Raw genomic sequence first — 12,733 nt, forward strand, 5'->3', positions numbered from 1 at the left:
TTATAGAACCTCCTATTCATATCACACAGAGTTTCTGGATTCCACAGAATACAGTTTAGGACATATCGCTATACTATGTAGCTATAAGACATTGATTTTTGTTAAATGTTTGTTGAAGGAACAGAAATAAATGAAGATTAACTTCAACTGTTATCACAATCTGGAAAGTAGGGCAGTTAAACTATGGGGCAAGAAGGCAGCAACTGTTGACAAGCATCCTAACAAGGACATTGATTTCTTTCTCATTCTATAGCTGACTACAGATAGCAAATTAAAAAAAAAAAAACAAGAACTTCAGCCTCCAGAATGATGTTAAGTTGGACCATTATAACATAGTAGTTGAATTATATGCTTTGGAAGGAGAGAGAGCAAGATAATGAGATAAGATCTCTACATGGCAGAACATTGTAGCTCTGGTGAGTCTTTATACCTGGTTAGCAAAAGCTGTGCATCCATATTTGTGTTTTCTTGTATCATATGTCCCAAGGAAAAGTTCTATGTGGTCACTGGACCAGGCACAGACTATAAAGAATAAGCAATGATAATCCTGTCATCAGGTCCATCATCAGGTCCATGAAAGCAGCATCCATCACTTCACCTCCTAAGTCCTTACCTATTCTCTTGGACATGGATATTAGAGATCATGAGTCCCTGACACTAAGTAAACATAAATCTTCAAGCAAACTAATCATATACAATATAAAACATTTAAAAATATTACTCTTAAATTTAGAAAACCCAAAAGCTCTATAAGTCTCACATGTGTTTGACCCTACCTTAAGTTTGGTTAATGTATGCATGTCAGCAATAAAGTCCAGTACTTCATTTACGTATTGTCTCATGCATTCCATAGCTGCTGTTCCACACTAAAATAAAAGGAGACCCATTGATTAGTTTGACTCTGGAGCCCAACTTTTGCCCTTCTTTTTATTGTGAGGATAGTTGACCTCTCTCTTTTTCTGTATTGGTGCTTAGTGAGTTCTCTTTCTAGCTTTCTGACCTACTCTGTGCTACTCAAAATAATAGTTTGTTTGAATCATATCAATTTGAAAAGAAAATCAATTTGGACAGTACTCAGGGTGAAGGGCAACAAGAATTTATTAAGTACCTGCTCTGTACCAAGTACTGGAGAAACAAAGATAAAAGTGAAACAGCCTCTCCTCCCAGGTCACTTACATTCCATCGGGAAGACAAAATGTACATATATAGCCATATGCAAAACAGATACAAGGTGATATTGAAGGAGCAAACTGGGGGAGCACCAGCAGCTGGGGAGGGGGTTGGGGGTCAGGAAAAGTTTCATGTAAGTGACACTGGAGCTGAGTCTTAAAGAAAACTAGTAATTCCAAGAAGCCTGTGTTAAGGGAAGCCATTGCTAACTGGTTATTGCTTATAAGATTCTAGATTATAGAATTTGGACCTGGAAGGAATCTATGAAATTATTTAATTCATTTATTTTACAGAAAAGGAAAAAGATGCCCTGAGAAGTGAAATAAGCAGCTCAAGGTCACACAGATCACATGTGGCACAGTCCAATTCAAACCCATATCCTAACTTCAAATCCAGGGTTTTTTTCCACTATTCTACACTTCAATATTTCAAAAAGCAGTTATTTCACCAACTTCCTCCACCAACATGGACCTTAACCCTTCCCTGACTTAACATAAGTTTTCATGAGTTGTTTCATTTGAAGATCAACCTTCCAGTAATGAGTATCTTGGGATTTCATAAGGCTAGTCATTGGATGACAGATGCAGCCTAGTAGCACCTATCAGGGTTTGCTTAAAAGCATTGCCTTTAAAATTCCACTATAAGGCATTAGAGGAGAACTTTAGTGGAAAAACTGGTTGTTATTTTTTAAAAAACGGCTCTTTCAATTCAGTTGGATTTTTCCAAATGTTGGTATAACATCAGACACTCCCTGGCCATCTCAGTATGGACCACCCAATAAAACAGTGACTAGTTATTTACTATTGTGACTCTCCTACACAAGGGCTGAAAAGCACCATGGAGATTTATCAGTAGTCCTTTGTACCCGCTTCTTTTCAAGGTATTTTTCCAAAGAAGTCATTGTACATTGCTCATCTATTCTCAAAAGCCACCATGTTTACCTCAAGACATTGACCTTTCCTTTTGATAAAAGAAAGACATGTATGTTACTGTTAACCTCTTTCTCAGGGTAAGCAGTGGGTGAAATAACAATAAGATGGGAAAAGAAATGGCTGCCACTCTTTTTCTTTCATGTTAGCAGGTAACTTGGAGAACTTTTTAAAAAAGAGACAGCAAGTGATAAAGAATACCACTGTACTTAGTTATTTAAAGATGTAAAACTACTGCCTCTCCATGCAAATGCAATGAATTTGACATGTCAGGGACAGAGGGAAAATGCTCACATAGACTAATTGATCAAAGGTATGCTGAGGTCTCTATGTTAGATTGGCTATAATATAGTTCAAAAGTAGATCACCTCTGAAGCTTAATTAACAGTCCTGTGGAGACCTACATTTCCTTAGGGGAATCTGGAGCCTGAAATACTTAATCCACTCACCAATTGACTCTCATTTCCCTGTATTCATTTAAATCTGAATTTTGCTGAACAATATCATCTTCTAGCTTTTTCTCCAATGTTACGCCTGTCAGTTTCTATGGCAGGATAACAAACAGTAAAATAAGGTCACTGGCATGCCTGCCTGTCAAGGTGTCTTCCAACCATTCTCTGGCAGCAATGGTTTTCTTTTTTGTTTTTTAAGCCGAATGACAGAATTATAAAAGGTTATTGAATATTGAGCCACTAATGCAGAAGATGAAGGGATTTTTTCCCGGTTTGTGCCATCATTTAGACCTTTTACATATGCCATGCAAATGTATAAATCTGTTCTCTAGACTTTCTGAAAGTGATTGTTTCCTTTCATCAGTAACATGTTATGCCACACTGATCAGGTTTCTATAACAAAAAAAAATTATGGCAGGATATATAGTCAGGATTTACCATATCATTCAAAGCTAAAGAAAAGGGAGGTTGAGAATTTACCACTACTTAGTTACTTTCAGGCTCACAGGTGTCTAATTTAGAGAATTCAAGTTGCCAAATCCAATTTGGGGTCTGATTTATCTGCCTCAGTTGGTTACTTTTATAAACCAAATCGGAAAACTGCCAACACTCTTTCACTTTTTGCTTTGTAAGCATACCCATGGCCATAGATTTGGAAAATATAAAGGATTCAGCCTCATTTATCTTTTCAGGTTTATCAACTGACTGATTACACCAGAAAAAGATGATGTTAAAAATCTGGTTCTCTGATTTATAGTCCCAAACCGCAACTTGAAAAGATTCATATCTAACTTCCTTCAAACTAATTTTGTAAGAATCAAATAATTAAGATCTATAAAGAATTCAAAGTGCATCAGGGGAAAGGTACTAGACCAGGGGTGGGAAACCTGTGGCCTCAAGGCCACATGTGGCCTTCTAGGTCCTTAGATGTGGCCTTTTGACTGAGTCCAAGTTTTACAGAACAAATCTTTTTATTAAGGGGATTTATTCTATGAAGTTTGGATTCAGTCAAAGAGCTGCACTTGAGGACCTAGAGGGCCACATGTGGCCTCAAGGCTGCAGGTTCCCCACTCCTGCACTAGACCAACAAAGTGATCTATAAATGTTTGTTATTCTAAGGCAGCTAGGTGACATAATGGATAGAATGCCAGACTTAGAGTCAGGAAAACTTAAGTTCAAATTCGTCTTTAGACATTTATTAGCTGTGTTACTCTAGGCAAGTCACTTAACCCTTCTATTCCTCAGTTGCCTCATCTATAAAATTGGGATAATAATAATACCTACCTCTCAGGGATGTTGTGAGCATCAAATCAGATAAGACACAGATAGATAAATAGATAGACAGACAGACAGATATAGACATAAATTATGTATTTATATTTAAAATGCTTTGCAAACCTTCAAGTGTTATCTTCATGAGCTTCTACGGCCAAAACAAAAACAAAACCCGAAACAAAACACTTAATGGCTAACCTTCTGGTGATTAGTCTCTTTGCACTTAGATAAGCTAGTCTGTCACTGAGACTCTATGTGAAGCCTTTCCCCTTTAGTAGGACCAGTCAGAACTTATGACCCAGGGTTACCTCAACACCATGAAAAGGCATCTCATAAGGTCTTTTTTTAGTCACATCTGACTCTTTGTGACCCCATTTGGGATTTTCTTGGCAAAGACATTGGAATGGTTTGCATTTCCTTCTCCAGCTCATTTTACAGATGAGAAACTGAGGCAAACAGCGTTAAGTGACTTGTCCAAGGTCACATGGCTAGTAAGGCCAGATAAGAATGCATGAAAATGAGTCTTCCTGATTCCAAGCCAAGTACTCTAACCACTGTGCCACTTTAGAGAAGAATATTTTCCACTAGTCAAAATGTCAGTTTCTCTATTGTCGCCAAACGTAGGTAACATACCTACTATCAGAAGAATTCATTTCAAATCAAATCAATTCAACAGGCATTTATTAAGTACTACTCCAGGCAGTAGATATACAAAGAAAAAAAGGAAAACAGTACCAGATCTCATAAGCTTTCATTCTACTTGACATTTATCTGTGTAAAATAGCATATACACAGAGAAATAAATATAAAATATACACAACCTAATTACATTGAGAGGTGGGGGAAAGTACCATATGGGGACCAGCAAAGGTCTCACAAAGGAACGTTTTATCTGAGCTAAGTCTTTAAGCAGGCGAGGGAATAAGTACTTCTTCCTACAGTAGAAATCACTATTATAGATTACTGCTCTGCAGAAAGTTTAGACATTAATAAGAGACAGTAAAAACTACTACTACAAGAATAAATACTTGTTCTGGTAACATTTATTGATAATAGAAAAAACTGAATTCTAAAATGGAGGGTTACAAAATTAGTCAAGGTAATGCTACATATATGAATTTTTCTGGCATTTTTCTTTAATTGAATGGATTAAGTGGAGTTATAAAAAAGAGTTTTTTTTTTTAAAAAGACAACTTTAACGGAACCCTTGTTAGATATTTCCAAAGTTGGATGACAGATGATTTCCTATAACAACTGAATTGGTTTCAACATTCTGAATGATCTCTTTTGGAAATGTCAGTGTGCTACATCCATTTAAAATTTTACTAGTGTTCTTTCAAAAATTGAAGTAGGGCTATTTCCAGTATTTACAACCTCTGTGAAAACAGAAGAAAAGTCAAAAACAAGCTAAAAATCCTTCTGGGCTAAAATATGTCTACCCGCATGGAAGTTAGACCCAAGGTGAAATGAAGTACTTGATTTAGGGTCCAGACTTACTCCAGGCATGGATGCGATCATCTGCTTGTGCAGGATTGTTGACTCAGCTAGTTTGGTTCCAGCATCTGCACAAACAAACTAATAAGAAAATGAAAGATGAATTATTTTTCCAAAAGTCCTTCAACATTAATAAGTAATTCATGATTTTATTAGCTCAATTCAGATTCATTAGTATTTACATTCAGAATAGTCTGTCCTGGATACATCCAATCTTTTAGTCAGTATAAACAAACTCATTTCTATTGAAAATTCAGCACCAAGGATTAATAGAAGAATTCTTCCTTGTAACAAAAGCACTAAGTGAATAAGACTGAGATGCTCCTTCAGAAAGAAAAAAGGAGACAACATTGAGCATCTAATGTTAGAGCTGAATGTAGGGTTATAGATTTAAGGCCTGAAGGGATTTTAGGGGTCACCTAGTCCTACCCCCTCCTACATGATTCGTCCACATTCAGACAAGTCCTGAGTGGCAGCGTTGGGATTCAAATCTCTGTTCTCCGATTTCAAGTCCAGTGTTCTCTCCACCACATCACACTGCATCTCTAAATGTCAGAATGACAGGACTTAGAATGCTAAAGCTTAGAGGTACTTTTGATAATATCAAGTATAATAGTATTATGTAAATGAAGGAATTGAGGCCCAGAGATGGGAAGGGATTCATGCAGAGTCATACAGTGGCAAAGTCTGGGATCCTCAGTCCAATGTCCTTTCTATTATACCATGGTGTTTCCAGGGGTTATTGGACTCCCATTCTTTTGTTCTTCCAGCTTAAATTTATAGTCAGGACTTCTATTACTAGGCTGTAATTTCACGAGAAAAAAAAAAACAAAATAACAATCAGCCTTGGCATTCTTTTTCATCCATGTTCTCTAATCTTCTCCCCCTCTCCTCAGGGGATCTACAAGGAAAATCAGTTGTTGCCTAAGTCAGTGTTCAGGAGGAAATCACTAGATCACGATCAAAGTTCAGTAACCAGCCTTCTTCTGCTTCATCTAGAACTTTGTGGGGCCTTTTTTATCCCTTGACACAAGTATAGAGCATTCAACTTTTGGCATTTTTTGGGTAACCACTTAATTAAACACAAACAATAACTGACAAAGTCTGCTGAGCTTGGATGGAGCAAATAGCAACATTTAACATCATTACTATCACCATCTGTTCTCCAGCTGCAAAAGTTATTGGAGTCCTGCTCTTCTGCTCTACAGGAAGTTTAGAAAATAATTTTTTAGATCACAATTCATTCTTACAATGTTATAAGGTTTACAAATCACATGCCTCAGAAAAGCCATATGAGACATCTTGAAGCAGGTTTGTGCCTGATTGTGGGGTAAGTGGAAGCCTACCCCATAACAGAGGACTGTCAGACTCCATGTCCAGCTGACCCTGTCTAAGTGAGACAGGACATTTGCATTCTATCCAAAGGATACTTCCTGTTTTTCACCATCATCAGACTGACTGATTGATTGATTTGTTTAGTGGGCTGGACCTGTGATTTCTTTGCAGTATGAAAATTACTTCTATACTACAGATGTCGATAGGCAACTCCTTTAAAATTAATAGTCTTGAAGAGTTACCTATGGAATAGAGGTTAAGCAACTTGCCCAGGGTCACGGCAACTAACATGTCAAAGGCAGAACTTGAGCCTAAGCCCACTAGACTCAAAGTTGACCTGCTGTCTACTAGAATATACTACCTTCATTAATCTTTTTCTGGGTAAATCCTCTTGATTTCTATTACTAATAAGCTCTACACAACTCTGAGTAACTAACCACTTCCGATCCTTTCCATTTCAATATTTGAAAGAGTTGAGATGGCTATAGGTATGTTTCTATAACTTATGTTCATATTCATTCATTAGCATTTGATATATCTCCTCCACCAAAACATTAGGTCCTTGAGGATAGGAACATTCTTTTCTAAGTTCCTTACAGTACCTTCTATGGCATAGTATGTCAAATATCATGGGTATTAAAGCCGTATGCTGTGAAAAGGAGTGTCTGATTAAATGATTCCTTTTCGAGGCAGTCCTAAAATCACTGTATGTTATTTTAAAATAACGCTTTGTTACAATAGAATAAAATATTTTGACCTATTTTTAAATTCTTGTGATGTAAGTAGTACAAATCTATGATATTTATTTTACAGATGAGAAAACTAAAGCTCAGAGAGTTTAAGCTTAAGGATTATGAAGCTTGTAAACATCAGAATCTAGAATGGAACCCAGATATTCAGACTCAAAGGCCATTGCTTTTTTCAACTATACCATTTTGCCTCTCTACAAAAAACAAATTAATTACAATATCTAAGAAAAAGTGAAGTACTTCAAAGCAGAGGGGGATGATCTTTTGTCAGGTGTGCCACAGACAGGATCCATGCTTAAAGCAATTTAAGCCAAAGGTTTTAAACCTTTTTTGTGTGGTGGGGCACCTTTGGCAGTCTGGTGAAGCCTACAGACACCTTCTCAGAATAATGTTTTAAAATGAACTAAATAAAATACATAGTATTACAAAGGAAACCAATTATATTAAAATACAATTACCCAAACATTTAATGTGAATATTTATGCCACAAAGTACTGAGGTGAAGGAACAGTGGGAGGGACAATGTTAGGCAGTGCCTGGGGCAGCATTCCCACGGCACTAGACTTTGAGTTAACAATCTCCAGGTTGAGTCCTGGCTCCACCACTTACTAGCCATGTGACCTTCAACCACTAACTTGATCTCTTTGAGCCTCAGTTACTCTATCTGCAAAATGGAAACAATAATTCTTGTTCTATCTACTTCACAGGGTTATACTGAGGATCTAATATGAAAATGTATGTAAAATTTTTAGTAGCAAAGTGCTTAAATCAATGTAAAGCAATTAATATTCTTACCACATCTCTCTAAAACTTTAATTTGCCTAAATAAAACTAGAGAACCAGTTTTACCATTACAGTTAAGTTTGGCCATAAAAACAATGCGGTATTCTCAGAGTCGTCAAAGATTGTCCTTACTCCATCACTGCACAGGCATATAACTTGGACCTAATTCCAGTAGAAGGACGACCGAAGATATTGGGCCAAAAAAAAAAAAATAAAGAGAAATTTCCCATACTAGCCAAAGTATTTAAGAAAGAAGCATATAGTGATGATGAAGGCAATAGAGCTGCCTCCTGCCAGGATGACTTATCCCCCCAAAATGATAATTTATAAATACTCCCAGAATTTAAACTCTTAAAAATGCTTTGATCAGAAAAACCATGGTTACAGCTAATTCCTTTTACCACTAAAGAAAAAACGGAATAAAGAGATGTCCCAGACTCAGAATCATGTCAATTCAACTCAATGAATAATTATTCATCAGAAAGGAAAAATGATAGCTAACATTTTAGTTAACAAGTATAGAGCACCTAAAGGTTTGAGAAACATTTTACATGTATTATCTCAATTGATCCTTAAAATAACCCTATGAGGTAGGGTTTTTATTATATTATTATCCTCATTTTTAGATGAAGAAATTGAGGCCAAGAGAGGTTAAATGCATAAAGTGTCATAGAGCTGGTCTCTATGAAGACCTGGGTTCAAGTCCTACTTCTGACACATGCTAGCTGAGCAAGTTACCATGGGCAAGTAACATAATCTCTCAGTGACCCAGGCAATTTTGTTAAGACTCTAAATTGCAGAGCAGGTTGCTATCTGCATTAGCAGATAGTGTTTCCTCTCTGGGTCTGCCCTAAAACAAATACATCACTTTCACAATCTAAAAGAAAAATGTGCTTATACTTGTGAGAGCACAAATACAACTATGGTATACACAGCTGTCAAGGAGCTTACAAGCCAGTCATGGGAAATACGCCTACATAAATTAGTCAAGTCACTTCAACTACTCAAACCTCATATGAAAAATGAGAGGACTGAATTCAACATATTTCTATGGTCCCTGAAAGCTCCAAATAAATACAAACATCTATAAATAGCATGACTAACTAGACACAAGTAAGGAGGAGATAATGAGCACACAGTAGGGACTAAAGGAGGAAGAGGCTTACCAAGATCAGCCACCAATTGCTGAAAGCTGAGTAAAACTCAAGAAGACAGAAAGCACTGACAAGAAAGGAAAGGACCCCAGGGGAACACACCAACTCCAAGGAGCAAATGTCTATATCCCTCTCCTTGGGGAGCCAATCCAGGGCAGTACTGTAAGTCACCAAGGCTCCATATGTCTCCAGGGGGAAGCTCTCTTTATTCTTTAGGGGCTTCAATGTTCTCGATTTGCGGAAATACAGCCACTTATGTAAGTGCACATAGTTGTAGTATCTGCCATTCTTATGCATTACACTAGCTGCAAAATGGCACTAATCACATATAGCTGTCAAATCATCAGATATGGTTTGAATTAACTTAATGCTGAGGTACAAGGTCAAGTTCCAATCCTATCCTCATTAGCACTGAGCAAGTCGGATTAAAAGGTTACTTTAAAAGTAATGGTGTGACCCTGAGAGAGTTGTGGGCCTTCTATGAATTGCTGGCCTTTTCAAAGGATTTTTTAAAAAAAAATAGCTAAACTCTAAAATCATGTAAGAAATGTGAGTTATCATCTGTATTATTATTATTATTATTATTATTATTATTCCTTTTGCATATCAGTATAGACTATGTAATTTATAAAACTAAAGAGGTCAACTAGATGTAATAGAAAGAACATAGGACTTGCAGAGCCAGAATCACAGAAAATGATGACCCACTAGTTCTAAAAGCAACCCATTCCATATATGAATAACTGAAATTGTAATGAAGTTTTTCTTAAGATCAAGCCTAAATTTGCCTCTCCTGCTTTCAATCATGGCTCCAGGTTCTGCTCTCTGGGGCCAAACAGAATAATTCTAATCCCCCTTACACAAAACAGTGTTTCAAATATTTAAAAAAAAAAGCTAACATGTCTTTACTAGGTCTTTTCTTTTCCAACTTAAACATCACCATTTCTTTCATCCAGTCTTCACATGGCATGCTCTTGAGACATCCTCCTAGTTGCCTTTCTCTAGACACTCTTCAATATGCTAGTAGTACTTCCTAATATATGGCAGGAATGAAGATACTAAGGTTTTAGTCTAGGCTCTGATATATACTAGCTATATGACCAAGGACAACTCTCTGAGCCTCAGTTTCCTCCTCTATAAAATGGGGATAATAGCGCTTGGGGCAATTGATCTCCAGGGGTTCTTGGAGGAAAAAGCTTTGTAAACCCTCAATTGTGTGTAAATATGACTTGTTATTGTTAACTAAAACCTTCAAGGAGAACTTCAAAATGGCCAAACTGTTCAAATCTGATTGCTTTTTGAGACAGTGAGTCCCTTTTTGAGCAGACTCCATGAGTTACTATTTGTCAGGGATATTATTAAGAGAATGTCTCCTCAGGGTCGGAGTTGAATGAAATGACCTTTAATGGCCTATCCAATCCTGAGATTCTATGAGTCCAAGATTCTAAACATCTTTGCTCATTTACCAGCACTGAACTGAAAATTTTTTTCTCAGCTACACAGAATTTTCCCCATTACAAAGACAAAACTAAAAGCAGAGAGGGAAAATGATGACTAACATAGAAGAAGAAAAAAAAACTCTTTCCTTTCAAATAAAATATAGTAATAATGCACTCCCCCATAAAGATTACAAAAGAAACAGACATCCATTATGTGCCATTATCAAATGCATTCATTATATAAAATGCACTAAAAATAGCATCTCCGCCTCTCTTCTGAATATAGTGATCAGCTTATTACTAACTCATCTAATATTAATAACCTCATGTCAATAGTAAGCAGTAGAAATGCCTGCAGAGAAGTTAATGTAGGTGTCACATGCAATACTGTGGAATTCCTTTGTCATTCAGCCCACAGTAAATCTATCACTAAAAGAAAGCTTTTCTCCCACGGGATATCTAAACTTATGAGTGAAGCCACAGTTATGTGCTACAGTGTGGGAATTTTAGATGAAAATTAAAAGAACTTCTCTGTTAAACACATAGCAGGACCTCAGTAAATACTAGATGCGTTGAAGTCAATAAAGCATTTATTAAGTACCTACTGTATGCCATGCTGAGCACTTGGGATACAAAGAAAGGTGGAAAACAGTCCTTGCTCCTAAGGAGCTCACAGTAAAGGGGGAAACAACATTCAAACAATTATGTACAAGCAAGATAGTTAAAGGATAAATTTGAGATAATCTTAGAGAAAAGGCACTAAACTTAGGAAATTGGGAAAGACTTCTTGTAGAAAGTAAGACTTTTATGAGACTAGAAAGAGGCCAGAGAAACCTGAAGATAGAGGTTAGGAAAAAGGGAGTTCCAGGCATGCAGGTGAAAATGCCTGGAGTCAGAAGACAAATGTGAAAAACAACAAGGAGGTCCAATTGTAAAAGCTCAATATGCAAAAGAGAGTAAAGTGTAAGAAGACTAGAGAGTAGGAAAGAGACAGGTTATGAAGGTCTTTGAAGTTCTTCCTTAAATTGAGATGAAGTCTGCCTACCTATAACTCCTTCCTTCCCTATCCCCAAATATACAAGGGTTCTTGCCTCTGGGTCTATGGAGAATAACGAATTTAATCCCTTTTCCACATGACAAACTTTTAACTATCTGAAGACATTGATTATGTCTCCCTCTCTTGCCCCTCCCCCCAAATATTTTCTTCTCTAGTTTAAATAAGCTCATATGACATAGTTTTGAGTTCAATCACTATCTGTCATCCAGTTTTTTACTTTTCTAGGTCATCAATGTCCCTCCAAAATATCTGGCACCTAGAACTGAACACAGCACTTTAGATGTGATCTAGAGAGAGCTAGCTGGCACAGTGGGTAGAGAGCTATATCTGTAGTCAAGAAGAAATCCTGACTCAGACACTTACTGGTTGCATAACTTTTGGCAAGTCACTTGAGTTTTCTGCCTCAGTTCCCTCAATTGTAAATGATAATAATAATAGCACCTATCTCTAATGGTTGTTGTAAAGATAAACAGATAATATTTGTGAAGCTGCAAAAACTGAAAAGATATATAAATGCTTATAGCTAATCAGCACAGAGTAGAGTGGGACTTGCCTCTTTTGTTCTGAATATTTCTTCAATATTTCAATAGTTAAAACTTCTATAATACCATCAGTATGGGTATTCCTTCAATCAGTGTGGATAAAAATGCTTCTATAATTCAGCAGATGGATTTCAGAGTTGTTGTGACTCAAACATTCATCACCCTATTGCCAATCTGGTGACAAACCCAACTGAATAGCAAGGTTGGTCCTCAGAAAGCAATTACATGGTTTATCACTAGGCTTGTACCTCCGTATACAATACTTGTCATTTCAGCCTAAAACCACCAACTCTCTGTGGCTTGACAAAAGGCTTCATGAATTGTAGTGGCCAAAAAAAAATCTCCATCTAATGG

The 12,733-nt window shown here is 36.8% G+C and overlaps 1 protein-coding gene across 2 annotated transcripts in view; it reads right to left on the minus strand.

The window, feature by feature from the left end:
- The window catches only part of UNC79 (unc-79 homolog, NALCN channel complex subunit), a 285,579-nt gene that overhangs the window by 22,189 nt on the left and 250,657 nt on the right, over positions 1-12,733 (minus strand). For both annotated transcript variants that reach the window (XM_027869844.1, XM_027869843.1), the window contains 2 exons: positions 5,324-5,401; positions 777-866 (listed from right to left, as the gene is read on the minus strand). In XM_027869844.1, the coding sequence (XP_027725645.1) occupies positions 777-866; positions 5,324-5,401 (168 nt within the window). The remainder of the gene's footprint in view (positions 1-776; positions 867-5,323; positions 5,402-12,733) is intronic.

The sequence above is a fragment of the Vombatus ursinus genome, unplaced genomic scaffold, assembly GCF_900497805.2.
Source record: "Vombatus ursinus unplaced genomic scaffold, bare-nosed wombat genome assembly UNPS02014794.1, whole genome shotgun sequence".
Classification (NCBI taxonomy): Eukaryota; Metazoa; Chordata; class Mammalia; order Diprotodontia; family Vombatidae; genus Vombatus; species Vombatus ursinus.